The 17,488-nt window shown below is 43.4% G+C and overlaps 1 protein-coding gene and 1 long non-coding RNA gene across 3 annotated transcripts in view; one reads left to right on the top strand and one right to left on the bottom strand.

The window, feature by feature from the left end:
• Positions 1-17,488, top strand: part of LOC132473328 (transmembrane protease serine 9-like) — a 50,003-nt gene that overhangs the window by 21,826 nt on the left and 10,689 nt on the right. Inside the window, exons 8-9 of one of the 2 annotated variants that reach the window (XM_060073414.1) lie at positions 15,384-15,652; positions 16,052-16,185. The exons of the other annotated variant lie outside the window; for it this stretch is intronic. Of the exons in view, the coding sequence (XP_059929397.1) occupies positions 15,384-15,652; positions 16,052-16,185 (403 nt within the window). The remainder of the gene's footprint in view (positions 1-15,383; positions 15,653-16,051; positions 16,186-17,488) is intronic. 2 annotated transcript variants of the gene reach the window in all.
• LOC132473983 (uncharacterized) lies at positions 2,658-4,947 on the bottom strand. The gene is made up of 2 exons (XR_009529537.1): positions 4,645-4,947; positions 2,658-4,340 (listed from the first exon to the last, which is right to left on the bottom strand). It is a non-coding gene; the product is annotated as an uncharacterized LOC132473983 (long non-coding RNA).

Genomic DNA, 17,488 nt, shown 5'->3' on the forward strand with positions numbered 1-17,488 from the left:
TCAAGCGGTGTACAACTTATTTGCATGAATCAGAGTGTTCAAAAACGCATGTATCAATCCTGAGATATAAAAATAGGTGTGCCGTTGTTGTTGAGAGAAAAGCCTATCTGCACCGTGATCCAATTGGATCAGGGTTTCTTTTACATGACGACATCCTGTTTCCAATGGCCGTCGATCCCTCATCTTGGTGGTTTCCCCCCCTTCACTTAGGTACCCCAATGCCTCCTACTGGACGGTTGAGTTGGGCCGCCGGAATCTGAACGGCCCCAACTCCTTCAACATGACCCTGGGGGTGAAATCCATCACCCTCAGCAATCTCACCGGAGACAACATTGCCGTGCTCATGCTGTCCAGTGCACCGAGGCTCTCGGACTACATCCAGCCCATTTGTCTGGACCAGGGGATGGGCAGCTTCCTGAACAACACTGACTGTTGGATGGCAGGCTGGGGCATGGGCCAGGGAGGCGGTGAGGACCCCCATCCACAGCGCAACCCCTTCTAGTGTCAACAAGGCTTTTTGTTACAAAATCGGATCATTGATTGTAGTTCTACTAGTTCTTTGTTTCACTCACTCAGCGTGGCTCTGTATATTGTCCAAACTGTTTGGTTGACCGTGACTTTCTCTGACCTGACCGCAGCCCAAGAAACCCTGCAGGAGTTCAACACCACGGTGGTGGGTTGTAGCAACACGTCATCCAGTGACTACATCTGCACCGAAGCGCTGACTGTGAGAATGGTAATGAAAGGACAACAGTTCAGAATCCTCTTAATTCATGGCTCACAATCAGTGGCGGTGGGTCAATAGAGGGCGCTAGGGCGCCTACCCTCCGTGAAGTCTTCACTTGAATATATCTGCCAACTATTAATCAACTATTATCAATACGAAATAAATCAACAGAAATACATAGCGTTAAATCAACAAAAATACATAGTTGTATACATTAAACAGCGTCTATCCTCGTTTAATTGTGTGATATACTTGTCACTGCCAGCAACTATTTAAATGCATCTGAACGTCAATGATTTGGGCTAGGCTATTTATTGGTCATTCGAAATAAAGCCCTCCTCCAAGTCAGGGGCGCCGGCCACGTTGAAGTCAATGAAAGCTCGCTAACTTTTTGCTGTCTATCAAGCAGACAACTTTTCATTGGCGCAAGAAAATTCTCCCTCGGGTCGCATCAGTGTGCGCCCCAGGCCAATGGTATTGCTTTTCTTTTTTATCACCACATGATTGGACAATTCAGCGAATCAATCAAATAGGCTACCTCCCTCAGCAGCATTTCGCGCAACACAACCACATGTAGAGAAGAGATAGATTGCATAATAGCAGAGAGTTGCAAGCACTTTCAACCCTTTTCAGTGGAGGTATTGGACTCTCCAAGCAATGTTATACTTAAAAGGAGCACGTAAGTTACATATTAATTAAGTCCTTCGGCCTGTGGCATATAAACAAAATGAAGCAACTGTCCCATATTTCTAACTGCATTTGAAGTAGACATTGATTTTCACAAAAAATGGACGCTATAGGACAGTGATCATGATTTGTCTCAATATCAGAATAACAACAATGGGTCAAATAGCAATGGCTGGTTGAATAGGGTTAGGGCCATAAAGTAGGTCTGTATATGCAGTGTAAGCTTGTCCAGGCCCGGTCAGGATGTAGGCTATGACTCTGAATGAATAGTAGGTAAATAGGTGGTGGCCATCCCCAAAATGCACCAGAATACAGGAAATCAATTCTGCGGGGGGGGGGGGGGGGGGGGGACCCCAGACCCACTGTCTATAACTGTGCCCCACCGACCTTTTTGATCACTAGCCGCAACTGCTCACCATGCCAAAATGTATGTTCAAGATTTACACCATAGCCGTTTGCCTTGGCATAATGCCTCAGTCATATTTTAAAGTTCATTGTGTATTTAGCGTAAAAAGTTAGAAGATATAGATATAAGATATAGCCAATGAGGCCCAGTGAATCAGATATCACAATTTGGCCAAAATATGACTTAAATATGGTAATCATGCCCTGATGCTAACGATATGTGAGAATTGTGCATGATTTGTCATTGGTAGGCTACATTCATAGGTTACAGCCGTTTTCAAGCTAGGGGTGGACACATGTTGGTGCTCTGGAGTTAGTTTGGAGGGCTGTGTGTGGCTAGGTGCCGGTGGGGATGACAACGTGTGTTTGGTTTCAGGGTGACGCCGGAGGCCCCCTGATGTGCAAGAGCGGCAACTCTTGGACCCAAGTGGCCGGGCTTCCCAACGTCATGGGCAACAGCAGCATGGTGCGCTCAGAGAGAGCCGCCGACCAGTCCATGTTCACCTCCACAACGCGATTTGCTAGCTTCCTGAAGGAAACTCTGGGGAGTCTTCCGTCCCCCGTCCCCACCACCAGTCACGCGTCAGACGCACGCTTCTCCATGTCCTACCTCCTCCTCCTCTCCTCCATCTACCACTTCTCTGCGCTGGTCTAGAGGCAGTGTGGCCTGGAAGGGCTCGACTCCGGTTTATATTCACGTTGTTTGGATCTCATGGAGGGAAGTATGTGATCATGTAAAGAAACGATCACACAGCGTCTTGTTGCTGGAGTCGGTGGAGTCTCATCTTACACATGATATATAGTTTGTGTTGATCATATTACCTTTTTGCTCTGCATGTGAAGGTGCAGAGTTATAAATACATATCTCTTTTTGATATGTGCTTCTTATTTTGTTTGGGGTTGGAATTGTCTTTCGTTTAGCTAGCAATGGTTAGGAGAGACTAAAGGTTGGGAATGTAATTACACTGGGGGTGTGTCATATGACCTTAACAAGCAGAATAGTCAATTTCAAAGTTTCATTTTAAAAATAAATTCAGTTAAACAAGTTGATGACAAATGAATACCGCTGTAGAGGTTTTTGAAGTGTGAATGCCCGATATGAGTACTTAATAATACCATTACAGTTGGGAGAACAGTCAATGGGAACCCACTGTTTCAGCAGTAATACAAACAATATGGCTGGGTTGCACCAACATGGATTGATTAATCCTGGTTTAGGGTTTCTATGGTAAGTAAATCTAGGTTAAAACTGATTCATAATTAATCACAGATGCGTTGCACATTTTAGTTGTAACTCTGGATTAGGTAAACTAGTTTAAACAAGGATTAAAATAGGATTAGTTTGTGTTCAGTGTCTGCCATGATGGATTCCGGCGAAATGTGAACAAATTCAGGATGTAGGTTTGATAAAGATGGACCACAATATATTCCCAAGCCTTCTCGTAAACTCGTTGCTTTTTGAAAAAATGTAACCGTTGTTACCTTAACTGTTACAGCTGACACTACAGCACTTGATACTTGTAGCAAGCTAGCTTGGCTTGTAAATTTTTTAAGATATGGCACGACACGTTAAATTAAGATATGGCACGTCAAAGGGGATCCAACTTTTTGACATTTGAAAAGATGTTGCTCAAGGACTTGATGGAGGAGTTTGGTGTTATTATTGAGGATAAGAGGACTGACAGTATGACGCTCAGTAGCGGCGTGGTAACCGGGAGAGTCGAGAGAATTCCCGGTGGGCTGTTAACGTTTCGGGGCCGACCGCCGGGCTGATTTTGCGAGCTAACTATTGCATAATATATAAGTTCCTTGCTGCGCCGTCAGGCCAGCCAAAGCTGTGCGCTACTCTCTCTCTCACTGTCTCCCACATACAAACACACGCAAGCACTCACAAACTGTTAGCGTTGCAACCAAGTCGATATTAGTAGAGGGGGAGTAAATGAGTGGCCCCTCCCCAAGTGGCACGACCGTGGTGGGCCTTGAATTGCAGAAAGCTAAATACGTACACAGCTATGACGACGTTGAACTCTATACGCCATAACAAATAAATGAGAGTAGGCCATGAAGAAGATGAAAATGGGCAGATTTTGAAAAAGTAGCTAGCTAACCATTATTATCAGTATGATTTATCAGTACAAATGCTGTATAATAACAAAAATAATCATACATTTTATTTCATTCGCCTTTCATGTCTCCCAAGGACACTGTGCAGTAAAGGTAAAACAAAATGTTAATAAAATAACATTAGACATCAAACAGAGACAATAAAACAGACACTGAACATTTGTTAAACACAGTATAAAAATCAAAACAACTAGATAATACATTAAACGGCGGTAAAAGATACATGGGAAGAAGAAATGGAAGGGGGTGGTGCATTGGTCAGCCCAGGTCAAGGTCAGGGTAGGAGGCGTTGGGGTAGGAGGGAAAAGCCAGGGTGAAGAGGTGGGTTTTCAATAGAGGTTTGAAAGTGGACAGGGAAGTGCATTGACGCAGTACAAGTGGGAGGGAGCTCCAGGGCCTTTGAACGCCCTGTCACCCATGGTGCGGAGGTGTGCAGCGGGGGTGGAGAGGAGGTGGGCTTCAGTGGAGCGCAAGGTGCAAGTTGGTCGGTCGGGGGGCCAGGAGGTTAGAAAGACAGGAAGGTGCAAGATGATGTTGTGCTTTGAAAGCAAGGAGAATGATTTTAAATTGAAAACAGTAACAGGGAGCCAGTGTAGTTGGTGGAGGATGGCAGTGATGCGTTGCCAGGGCCTAGTGCGGGTGAGAACTCTTGCAGCGGAATTTTGTACGTATTGTAGTCTGTTAAGTAACTTTGCTGAGACACCGAAGAGAAGGGCATTGCAGTAGTCTACTCTGGAGGATATGAAGGCGGGGATATGAAGAGGGTGGAATCTATAATGACAACACGGTTTTTATCTTCAGAGGTGGTGGTGGTGAAAATGACGAGGATGGATAAATGAGAGTGCAGTCAAACTGAGATAAATAACTGAGAATGCAGCCAAAGACTTTTTTTTAATTTTTGCAGCCAAAGAACTGAGGCAGCCCAGCGATGCTGATGAGATATACATATGCAGAACAATAGGAAAATATATAATATTTAGCAGGGGTGACTGTAGATTCTGACTTTTGGGGGAGCTCAGCCACCAGGAAGCCAAAGGGGTATATGAGGTTTATAAAGGGGGAGGGGATTTTGAATATCGTAGATTTGATTTCCTGCATTCTGCTGCACTCAAGGGAGACCAGGTGGAGATCCTGAATTGATTCTGGTGGGGGGTAAATCTGTATATTTATCCATCAATCCAACACATTGTGTATTTTTGAACAGTCTGCTGGTTTATTCAGTCAGAAAAGCACAGACCTTTAGTCACAGTTTAACCTCAGTTAAACTCATAATACCAATGAGTATTTCATCCAAGAGAAAAGGATTAAACACATTTTGGCTAGTCTCTAGCTCTTAAAGAAGGAATAATTTGTTCATGACTTAACCTTTTTATCTGAGTTATAGACAACATTGTTGTAAATTTAGTATTATGTAATATTATATTATCCATGATTTTTCTTTTGTCCTGTCCAAGATTCTGGGACCTTTATTTTCTTAGTTACTATGCTGTGACATGTCTAAGCCAATAGATGGCAGTGGGAGCTGAATAATGCAGTTCTGAACCACTATAGCTATGAAAGGAAAAATACATTTTGGATGAAGGAATAATCAAATTGAGGTGAACTGTAATAACAAATTCGAGATATATTTAATTTCCTTTGGGTAATAATCACTCAATAATTACCACATTTCTCCCCCTTTTTTTGTGTTTACACAGTTACTGAAACACATCGGTTTTCAAAGTAATGTAGCTCCGGGGCTATGTTTGTTGTATTGTTTATAACACTGCTATTGGTCGCTGATGTGTTCCCATCATGCTTTGCTTGAGGAAGTCAGTAAGTGAGGAGTTAGTGAAGACAGTTAGTTAATGTTAAGTGCTCGGTTGAGTAAGGTCTTGGTCTACTCTTGGAACGATACCATAAAGTCACTAAAAGAATATCACACCTCTGCTTTCGACATTCGTCACAGTAAACTATAAATGGTAAATATGGAAAATGGATACAAAAAATTTCGAACTATTATTCTATTGACACCGGAATTGTGTATTTTAGCGACCCTGGGACATTTAAAGAGTTTGTGTGTTATTTGTTTTTTTGTCAATCAGTGTGGGGGGCGAATCGCCAGGCCAGCTGGGGGCGGGGCTTGGGAGTACAGGAGGGTGGGAGCATGCGTGTCGAAGGGTTCTGGTTCGCAGTAGTGGTGGATTTAATGATTTGTTTACGTGAACCAGTTTGCGTCAGTCAGTTCGCCAAGAGGAGTCGTTCGCGAATCGTTCATTCGTTCAGTCAGTCCAGTTTCCGTTCCTGGTAGCGGTGAATCGCATCATGGAATGCACCCATTGCATGGTTCTCAGCTGAGTCAGTCAGACTCAGACTCTCAAAGGATCTAGTAACTTAAGTCGGTCATCAGCTGCTGACTAAAGGGGAGTCAATATCGTTTATTGTATATATTAAAAAGATACCCGAGATAAAGGAACAATGTGTCAACCCTAACCCAAAGAATATACAAAGACAAGACATGCATTTACCATTTCACTGATATTTAATCATATTATCGTACGCTCACTAAGCCCCTTTGTTTTTTCCCCCCAAGAAATCGGTTTATTTCTGTCTTGCATACGATTGTCTGGCTCTCGTGAGTCGTCTCGGCCCCTCTTCACCACTCACACAGTGAGTGAACGAACTGTCAGCGAGTCGTGGGTCTGGGAGGAGTCGAGTCTGAGTCACGAACGAGAATAACGAGACGAACGAGAGAGACGAACCAGTTTGGTTCGTTCGTTTTAACGATTCGTTCATTCGAACGAATCAGTTCGCGACTGAACCACCTCTAATTCGCAGTTGTGTGCGTCCTGGTGAACCTGCTGGTGTGTGTGTATTTTGGCTGTTAGTTACGGGTTACAGTGACCAGGTTTGTAGCAATAAAGGTTTTTGTAAAACTGGTGATGCAAAAAAATACTTACTAGACTAATACTATGAGATACAGACCACTATTTCGGGAGCACTAAACTATGTCGCCTCACTTTCAGGGACCCATACATTTTTATAAAACTTGTGATGCAAAAGAAAATCAACAAGTAGGCTACGCCATGTACTAGACTAATACTATGAGTCTAGAAGGTGTTGTACTTGTTGATTAGCTCACGTTGTTCTGGCAACGAAAACGCCTCCAGCTGATAAAATTCTGCCAGCGTTTTTTTTTCCCTGAAAATTAGTGTTACCGATTGTGTTTAACCGCCGACTTGTGTGGGTACCAACAGCGCTGGAAGGACGACACCGCTACACAGGACTTGGTCTTCGCTGGTCCTCTTTATTCTCCTGTTTGAATGGCGACACACAAACCGTGTGAACCACCATCAACTGCATTAATGTTCAGACCTGTCTAACAAAAAGTAACAATTATAATCCAGAAAAAAAAAAAAACATAACCGATAGCCCGCCAGCGAGCCAACAGCTAGCTAATCAGCTTTAGCTCAACACACGGTTGGGAGTACTACTTTAAATATAATAGTAATTCCTGCACACAAATGTCTGTTACTTTCGTATTACATACAGGTAATATTTACAGGTGAAATACACAACATTGGTCGGTACAAAACGAGCCAAAACCATTAAACACCACATCGCTCACGCGTACTCACCTCCAGCCTAGATAGATTTATCTGCAGTGGTATGTACGGCGCGCGAAAATAGACAATCGATGCAGTTGCACCATTCAGTCGCTATGGTGTCAATAAAACAACACATCTTCATTATAAACATTTCTTTTGTAGTAATTAGGGATGTCCGATATTGGCTTTTTTGCCGATATCCGATATGCGATATTGTCCAACTCTAAATTTTCGATTCCGATATCAGCCGATACCGATGTCGATATTTGGGTTATTTTTCCTCAAACCTAATTTAGGTAACATTACATATCTCCTGTTGTGGAATTAACACAACATGCTTAATGTTATTGTGATGCCCCACTGGATGCATTCTTGAATGCAACAAGGCTTTCCAAATGTTAACATTGTCTGTGCAAAATAAGAAAAATACTTCAACTTAATTTAAGGGAAAAGTGCCATGTTTATTTTATTTTTTTTAATGGTCTCAGACAACAGTTTGGATTACACTCTCCCTGAGATAATCTTGACAATGCCCACAACAAATAGGGCAAACTTGACTTCACAAATGATAAAACATTGTACCTGAACAACTATGTGCAACATAGCAGTATGTTTCTTTAACTAAAACTCAATAACCTTAATTGAATAAATGCACAAATATGAGTCAATTACAATGTGCACTGTACTGCACAATTTTGAAAACATTTATTTGAGCTATAAAAAAAAAAAAAATATATATATATATATATTTTATCGGTTTTAAGGCAAAAAAAATCCGATACCGATATTGACCGATATTACATTTTTATGCTAATATCGGGCCGATAATATCGGTGGGCCGATAATATCGGACATCTCTAGTAGTAATTCAAACTAAGGGTATTACCAACCCGGTTACATTAGCACCCTTGTCAACTTTTTCTGCTCCTTGCGCCTTATCATATGCTTATCATCCTATGCACAATTACAAGCCTCTGTCGATTTAAACATTAGGCAATTCAAGAAGAGGCATAGATAGAATCGCCTCGTGGTCAACTGTCGTTTAATATACATCTGACAGATTATGTCAAGGTTTTAAAATGAATTATTACCTGGTCATGTTATAACACAGCTGGAAATCGTGGATTTTCTGATAAAGCCTAGCCAGCCTCTTTGAAAGACGAAACAGCAGAAACTATCTTTGGTGCGCTCGTGCTGCATTAATCTTTTTGTCAAACAGGAGACGCCCACCCACCAATCAGAGATTCCTGCAGGAAGGTTGAGCTCGATCTCACTATCCCATTTGAGCCTGTTCATTAGTGTATATAGCATGCATCCTCTCATTGCTTGTGTAAAGAAATCTGGTACAATATTGAGAATGGAATTGAATGGGTTCTTTAGTTGATTTTTCAATTGTTTGTTTATTTGTTTTTGTGGTTTGGAGGCACGACAGCTTTGTCCAGTGCAGCGTTTCATTGTTCAGGGGCTCGTACTTAGAAAAATAACCCCCAGCCGCTCCCCCTAATTGGGGTGGGCTCGGCTGCATCACGGAACTCCCGTGCGGAAAGTGAGTCGCACTCCGGCCCTGATTACGTTGGACAAGAAGGAGGGGACCCGGGTGAGTTAAGCAGAGCGCTTCAGTGGCTCAACTGGGATTAAGAAGACAAGGGACAAGTCGCAACTGAAACCCTGCTGGAAAAACTTAAAGGCAAAGTCAAAAAAGGATGTAGCCGAAGATAAAGGGGATATTTCTCTTGACATGTACAAGTATCTGCCCTCCATTGTCACAATCTGTTGCATTTACTTTGTTATAAATAATATGCTGGATGCAGTGTTGTGTGTACAGCGGCAGCCAATAGGATGTCCCTGAATTGACATGTGACCGAGGAGAGGTCAAGTGAGCGCGCGTTTTAATAAACGATGGTCAGTTCCAGTCAAACAGCACTGATGCCCCACTGTGTGTTATTTCTACATTTATTATATTCGGCCTAGCACTGGGTAAGCACGCCAGGATCGTTGAGCAAACCATCTCTGCTAGCACGTTATGGGCCCAGAGTTACACGGAGAGTTTCCATCGAGTTTATCACCGAGAGAAAAGTCTCGACGTACCGCGTGTCCGGTGAGTTAGCATACTAAGCTAGTGTCATGAGTGGAAGAGCCTACGAGTCAAGTGGCCGATGGTCACGGCTGGTTTTTGGGGCCAACCAAAACGCACGGACCGGCCATCTTTTTACCCCCCTGTCGTGACCCCCCAAGCCCCATCAAGGACGCCAACACTTTGACGTGTCGTGTTTTAGTTTAGTGGTACGCGTCTCTCTCTCTCTCTCTCCCTCTCCCTCTCCCTCTCTCTCTCTCTCTCTCTGCTGTTTGTTGTGAAAGTCAACCTCCTGCTGGAACCCTGATGGCGGCGTCCCGTCTTTTGTCTCCCAAGGCGTCACAAGTCGTTTTTCGTTTGGTTTGCAAGGCTTTTTTGTTGTGCTTTAAAAAGCGATGTGTATTGTATGTTTTGAAAATTAAATGTGTTTTCGAACCCAAGCAGTGTGGTGTGGTTTTTCTTATTGTATTGTTCAACGCTTCCTGTTTAAGTAAATAAGCAAATTAGTAAATAAGCCGATGTGTTGAGGATTGAAGAGGTTTTGTGTACACAAGATCACATGACACGAGGGACTGAAACACCAGATTATTAACTTACATTATGGAGTTAAAGCACACATGCCTTCAAGGTTTAAACAATACAGTCTTCCTTTCATTTACTTTATGTTTTTCAATTCCGGTGCCACCAACCTATGTCATCCACCCTGATAAGAGAATATCAAACATTTCTACTTGATATTGTAAGATATTTTTTCTTTTACATTATTTATTTGTACAATAGTATCAACAATAATTCATATCTAAAAGTAAAAATGGTTATAAATATAGAGACAAGCTTGCACTTTCCCTGTCAGAATGACTTTGCACTTTGGAGTTGAAGGCCTAGGAAGTTACCGGAAGTTTTGATTAATGGGCTCAGAAATCACTCACAATATGTGTATCATTTATTAAATGTCTCCAAAATAGGGTTAAAGTCCAGTTTTTGTCGTTTTTGGCATTAACGGGTGTTTTCTAATGCCATTCGGCAATGATATCACTATGGGGAGACGTGGTGGAAGGTAGCCTAAACTAAAAACTAAATTCATTACGTCCATCGCATCAAGCCTGTCCTGACTGTTGCATTGCAGCTGTAGTCCTCAATGATGATAATAATAATAATAAAAATTATACATTTAATTTGAAGGCGTCTTTCTTGGCACTCAGGGACGCCGGGAAAAGACACAAAAGTCATTAAGAAAAAACAACAATAAGATAAAGAAAAAATAACAATAGTAAGGGACAACAATTGGCATCAGATGGAATAGGCAGTTTTGATGATGTGCTGAAATGTCTTTGCTAGTGTCGCACTACTAAATTTTTTCTATGCTGAGGTTTTTACTATCATCCTACATGATCACTGACCAAGTATAAGTAACTACTTTTTGGTATTTGCCGATACGGGGTACCGATACGAGTACTTAATATTACAATTATAGTTTAAAGAACTAATTTGAACACACTGTTTCAGCAACCAATATACCAAAATACCAAAAAAACGGACCAAGTACCAAGCCTAGTAGGGGCGAGCTGAGGCATTCAAGTGTTTTGCCGCTCTTTTGCATTGTTACCCAATTTAGGTTAGAGTTAGGGTTACCTAAACATGGTGGCATAGATGTACTATAGGCTAGACCGCCTGCCTCCGGCGAACATGCATTCCCTGCATTACGTAAGTACTTGTGGCGGGTGATGGGCCAACCATCTAACACAGCCCTGAACATAGGTGAGGTAATGATGTAGTTTACACGGGCAGAAGCAGTCGCACCTGTCCCGTGGGCGTGTCCTGTCCCGTGGGCGTGTCTTCCACCTGTGTTGTGCTGTGGCAGTCGAGTGACAAGCAAAGGGGAGGAGAAAAAGGGTTTAAAAGGCTCAACTGAATTGAGGACTTGAAACTGTTGGGATGGCTGGACTCAAGGCGCTATGGGTGGCGGTGCTACTGCTGGTGGTGCATGGTAAGTACCCCTCTCCTTCCTCCTGGGCTACCTGGACAGCTCACCTGGACATAGACCGGTTCACGGATAGGATTGTTTGTCCTCAGATCACACTTGTGTGGGTATGTGTGTGTGTGTGTGTGTGTGTGTGTGTGTGTGTGTGTGTGTGTGTGTGTGTGTGTGTGTGTGTGTGTGTGTGTGTGTGTGTGTGTGTGTGTGTGTGTGTGTGTGTGTGTGAGTGAGTGAGTGAGTGAGTGAGTGAGTGTGTGTGTGTGTGTGTGTGTGTGTGTGTGTGTGTGTGTGTGAGAGAGGGTTTACACTCTGAAGAAAGCTCAAAGCTTTGTATTGCAATCGCTGCCTTAATTTATATCTGGTTTTCCTTGGCAGTTTTTCCCAATGGGATTTGGTTTCCTTCGTTAAATTCTTTATTCATTAAGAATGCACACTAAAAAAATGACAGAGCTTCTATGCTTTATAAGGGAACTGAACTAACCGCCTTCAAACAAGAAGCAAAACTGTCCAAAGCTGTCTACCAGGGTTTTTGCGTCAACCATCTTAAAAAGACGATGTGAACCAAACAAGATAAGCCACATTATGGTGAATAGCACTTTCTCCCGGTAATCTGTTTATGCCATCGTCCGATGCGATGAGGAAGTCATACAGGCGGCCCATGTTTCACTCGGTAGCTTAAGGCCTCTGGTGCTGCCTTGAGTGGTTCCCCACTTTGTTGGGGCTGAAGGCTGAAGGACGACCACAATCTCCACCACAAACTCAAGTAACACCAACCAAAAGTTGAGAAAATGATTGCGTAAAATACCACACAAATATTCCTAGGATATGATCTATATATTATTCTAATTCTAATTATATATTGTATTCTATATTATTGCCAATTTAATCCTTTGACAGTGTGAAATGTATATTAAATTGTAGCAAGAATAATTGATGAATAATTATGAATCAAATCATAGGTAGTAGTAACTATATTGTAAATTAGAACGTCATTCAATAAGAATGTACAGACTCACCAGAGACTCTGTCACCTGTGTTAGAGAAACTCTGCATTGCCCTCTATTTAAAGAGAGCAGCTGCCATTGAGTGGGGTTCTTTGACTTGTAAATTGCTTTCACCACTGACTTTGTGTGAACATATTTTCCGTCAATAATTGACTCAGCAGAACCACAATAGTGGGTTGGTGGAGAATCCCTGAATGTTATTTAAAATGCTTTTAGTCTCATTCCCCATGAACCAGACTGACAAAAACCTGTATGCAGGGCCGGCGATCGGCATAGGCGAGCTAGGCGACCGCCTAGGGCGACAAATGCGTTGGGGGCGCCCTCTGGTGGCGCCCTTAATTAAAAAATATATCAATTAAAATATACGAAGCGAACGGAGAAGCGAGGGGGCGCGGGAGCAATTGTCAGGGCGGCCCGAAACCGTCAGCGTAGCACCCCCCCCCCCCCCCCCCCCCCCCCGCTCGCAAGACCTGTCCAGGGCGCAAGTTGATTTCGAGTCGCCTAGGGCTCCGAAACGGCCAGCGCCGGCCCTGCCTGTATGCATCAGATTATGAATGGAGCTGTCGGCACTTCAGTTGATGTTTCTGGAATCAAGACCAACCCAACCTCAGGATCCTTGTTGTGTCAGAAATAACCCCAGTTAATCAGTTATTGTAGGACATGATTTTGAGATACACTCTCGTTTCCTGGTATGATGTCACTCTTTTAAAGTGCTGCCTGTTGTAGGACTGGAAGCATGACATACAGATGTCAGACACAGAATGCCAACAGCATGCCAAAACCTGTATGCGTCAGATTATGAATCGAGGCGTTGGTGTTGCGGGAAACAAGTCCAACCCTACCCCAGGAACCTTGTTGTGCCAGAAATAACCCCATAGATCTAACCACTTATTGTAGGACATTATTTTGAGATACACTCTCGTTTCCTGGTATGATGTCACTCTTTTAAAGTGCTGCCTGTTGTAGGACTAGAAGTATGACATACAGATGTCAGACACAGAATGCCAACAGCATGCCAACATCTGACCACAGATACTAGGACTAAACAGTACCAAATGGGTTGGGTCAGACACCCATTGTGTAGGATACACCAAACAGAGAAGAACCAACTTCAAGAATTAACTTCAAAAAGTTTGCTCGTGAGATAAGAGGTCTTAAATTGACTTACTCAAGTGATGCGTATTGCAGGGTCAAATTGCTGATTGGGTTTTAAGCTGGTCAATCAACGAGGTGAAGGTAGGGTTATGGCTAGGTTTAGGGGTTAGGTTAAGGGTTAAAAGGGGATTGTGGTTATGATTAGGGTTTAAGGTAGGGTTATGGTTTGGTTTAGGGGTTATAGTTAGGATTAGGGTTTAAGGTAGGGTTATGGTCGGGTTTAGGGGTTTAGAGGTTAGGGGTAGAATTGTTGGTTATGGTCATGGTTATGGTTAGGTACAAATATAGTGGTTTCCGGTACGGATCAGTGACACTCACAGGAGCAGATTTATTAGCTGTTTTGTTTTTTCGTTGTTCCTACTTCCGTCACGATATGTAAATTTCCGTCACAGTAGGAGAAATTCCATGGACCTATCAAAGAGTGTTATTGGCTCTGCAGTGAGCAGCCACTCGATGGTCCGCCTATCAGAGTATGAGCCTGAGATTGGACCGTTGAGCTGTCAACTGATAGGTCCTGCCTGAAATAGCTCCGCCCATTTGTTGAACAACATATCTGTTAACATTTTTTTACCTAGTGAATACATTCAATGACCATTCTATTATAATGTAGCTTAGGATAAATATCTATAAAAAATATGTTATTCGATCAAATGGTAATCAATGGTAACTGGACGTACACAACTTTCACATGGCTGTAAACTCAGAAACGTTTGAGTTCAACAGACTGCACTACCTCCCAGGGAACAGACACCGAATTACAACATCAGGACTTTATTTTGACAAAATTGTATTTTATTATTATTATTATAGTTATCATTATATTATATTATATTATATTATTATTATTATCATATTATATTTGATTCACTTGTTATACATTTTCTCCCTTTTCTTTTTGCAGATGTGTCCTCACAGCTAAATGGTAAGAAATTCTAAATGAAAACGCCACGTTTTAATTAATTATAATTTAACTTGACCTTTTATTTACATTCCCCTAGAGGCTGCCCCATTTCCTTATCGATGCCCATACATTCTGCTTGAATCAATGTATTTAAAATTGATCTATTTCACGCTAAAAAGATTTCAGTTTGTGCATAGCATGTTATCTTTGCATATATATAGGCATTGTATATTTTCATGGATATCTACCCGTGACTTTATTTGACTCTTTTTGGTATTGTGCAAAGTGTCTGACTTTTTTGAGAAGAGCTACATCAATTAAATGTATTCTGAGTATACTATTAAAAATGAAGTGAGGCAGAGAATGTGGGCTTTGTCTTTAGTCAGGGGCACTGCAGCAGCAGGCGTTCATAGAGGCCATTGCTCCTTCTCTGACACCCTTGAACCTTTTTCAGTGTGTGGTCGGGCTCCTCTCAACACCAAGATCGTTGGAGGAGTGGATGCTGCTCCGGGCACCTGGCCCTGGCAGGCGAGTGTGCAGAGCTTTGGCCACATCTGTGGGGGGTCTCTGATCAACAATCTTTGGGTGCTGACTGCTGCCCACTGCTTCGACACGTAACGTCAATCTTCAACATCCGGCAATAGCCAAAACATGTTCCTCATCTCTGGTTCGTCAACAACTCGATGAACATTAATTTCAGGCGAACGAGACTAATGGTGACGTTGTTTCCTTTCTGATCAGAACTGACACGACAGGTTTCACGGTCTTCCTGGGCCGTCAGGACCAGGCGGGCAGCAACCCCAACGAGCAGTCCCGGACCATCTCCAGGATCGTCTGTCACCCCGATTACAATGGGCTCACCAACGACAACGACATCTGCCTGCTGGAGCTCTCCTCGGCTGTCACCTTCACAGACTACATCGCGCCCGTCTGCCTGGCCGCGGACGGAAGCACTTTCAACAGCGGCATCATCAACTGGGTCACTGGCTGGGGCAAAACCTCGTTTGGAGGTGGGTCTTCTTCTTCTGGCGTATGTCCCTAGACCTAGTCCTGAGTGTCGAGGTGTCTCTGAGACAAGACACCTCACCCTAACTGGTCCGGACGAGCTGGCTGTCGCCTTGCATGGTTGACACCGCCGACGGTGTGTGAATGCGTGCATGAATGGTTGAACATATTGTGAAGCGCTCTTAGTGGCCACTGGTTAGAAATGCGTTATATATATGCAGACCATGTACCATTTAACTAGTTAACATGTGTGCCACAGTTTAGAGTGGGGTCTCTGCACTTGCATTGTGCACTGTCAGATCCACTGAGGGGGGTCGATACGACCGTGAATCAAGTCGTTTCACACAGCAGGGCCCCAGCATGAGCTGCCTTTTCAAAGTCCTGTTCATTCCTTCCGTTCATAGGTCCAGCCGCGGACATCCTCCAGGAAGTGGACCTGCCCATAGTGGGCAACAGGGAGTGTGACTGCAGCTATGGCGGAATCACCAACAACATGATCTGCGCTGGATTGTCGGCTGGAGGGAAGGACTCGTGTCAGGTAACTGTTAAACAGTCATGTTTTGAGAGGAGCTCCCTAGACTAGATTAGATTCAACTATTTTTGTTCTGGACAACAAAATGCAGTTTAGCATGCAAAAATAATGCATTTGGTGAGGCAGGAGGGATGACATAGTGAGTTAGGCCATATAGCGCACGAAAAAGTCATTAGTGCAAAACAAAACGTACCCCACCAATTCAGCATCAGACACCCAAAGCACAACACCAATCATAAATTGTATCTAGGCAACAAACGGAGAGGACGCTGGCGCTGTCTGTTCGCCGCTTTTCCAAGCAATCTTTGGGCCAATTTTGGCCAATTTTACTTAAAAAGTGATTTTTTGTTGACATATAATCTCTACTTGGTTCCCTGCAAGCTACATCAGCGATGAAAAGCAAGCTTATGGACTGTCTTTAGTTGTTCCAGTTTTATTGTGTTATTGTGAAGAGCCGTGTAGCTCACTTGTTATTTTGGTATCCCTAGTAACGGCTAAAAACAACGGCTAAAAACAAGTAGCCGATGTGACATTTTCCTGGTCACTGCTGGCGTTTTTTTTTTTTTTTTTTCGGTGATCCTGGTGAGGAATATGCCCTGGTCAACCTGCTAAGCTGTCTCTACTGTCTCGTGGATTTTCTGCACTGCCTCCCAGCTCTTCCCCAGATGCGTCGGGTCCGTACCTAGCTGCTAACAGGCAAACATCACTCAACATCAGGTTCGATGTTGACGTACTTCGCCCCACAGCTGCTGAAGTACAACAATCGCTCCATCCCACCCTGTATTTCCACCATTAAGCAGCTAGGACTATTGCGTAGACCTCGATATATCCACAGAGGCTCAGGGAGAAACTTTATTTATGGTCAGCCTGCCGGCTTCATCACATCCATTAGGTCCGCTGAGACGGCTGAGGGCAAAAGACGTAACATCGCGAGATCCCAGCACTCCCGGCTGGATAGATTTCATGGAGTGGATTCCAACCTGCGCGGAGTGGATTTTAAGGCTCTGCGACCTGTACTGAGAAAAACTCCACAGTCACTGGTTAAATTTGAACTTTTCAACACTCAATCCTTAAATAATAAATCCAGCTTGATTGAAGAGCATATCAGGGAAAAAGGACTTGACTTCATGTGTCTAACAGAAACCTGGCACCAGCCAGAGGTTTACTCTGCCCTAAACGAAGCCTGTCCCCCAGGCTACAGTTACTTGGAGGCAGCCCGCAGAACTGGACGCGGTGGTGGCCTAGCTGTCATCCACAAACAGGACCTGGAGTTGTCCCCCATGGTGCTGCCTACAACTTCCTCCTTTGA

This window comes from Gadus macrocephalus, chromosome 2, assembly GCF_031168955.1.
Source record: "Gadus macrocephalus chromosome 2, ASM3116895v1".
Taxonomy (NCBI): domain Eukaryota; kingdom Metazoa; phylum Chordata; class Actinopteri; order Gadiformes; family Gadidae; genus Gadus; species Gadus macrocephalus.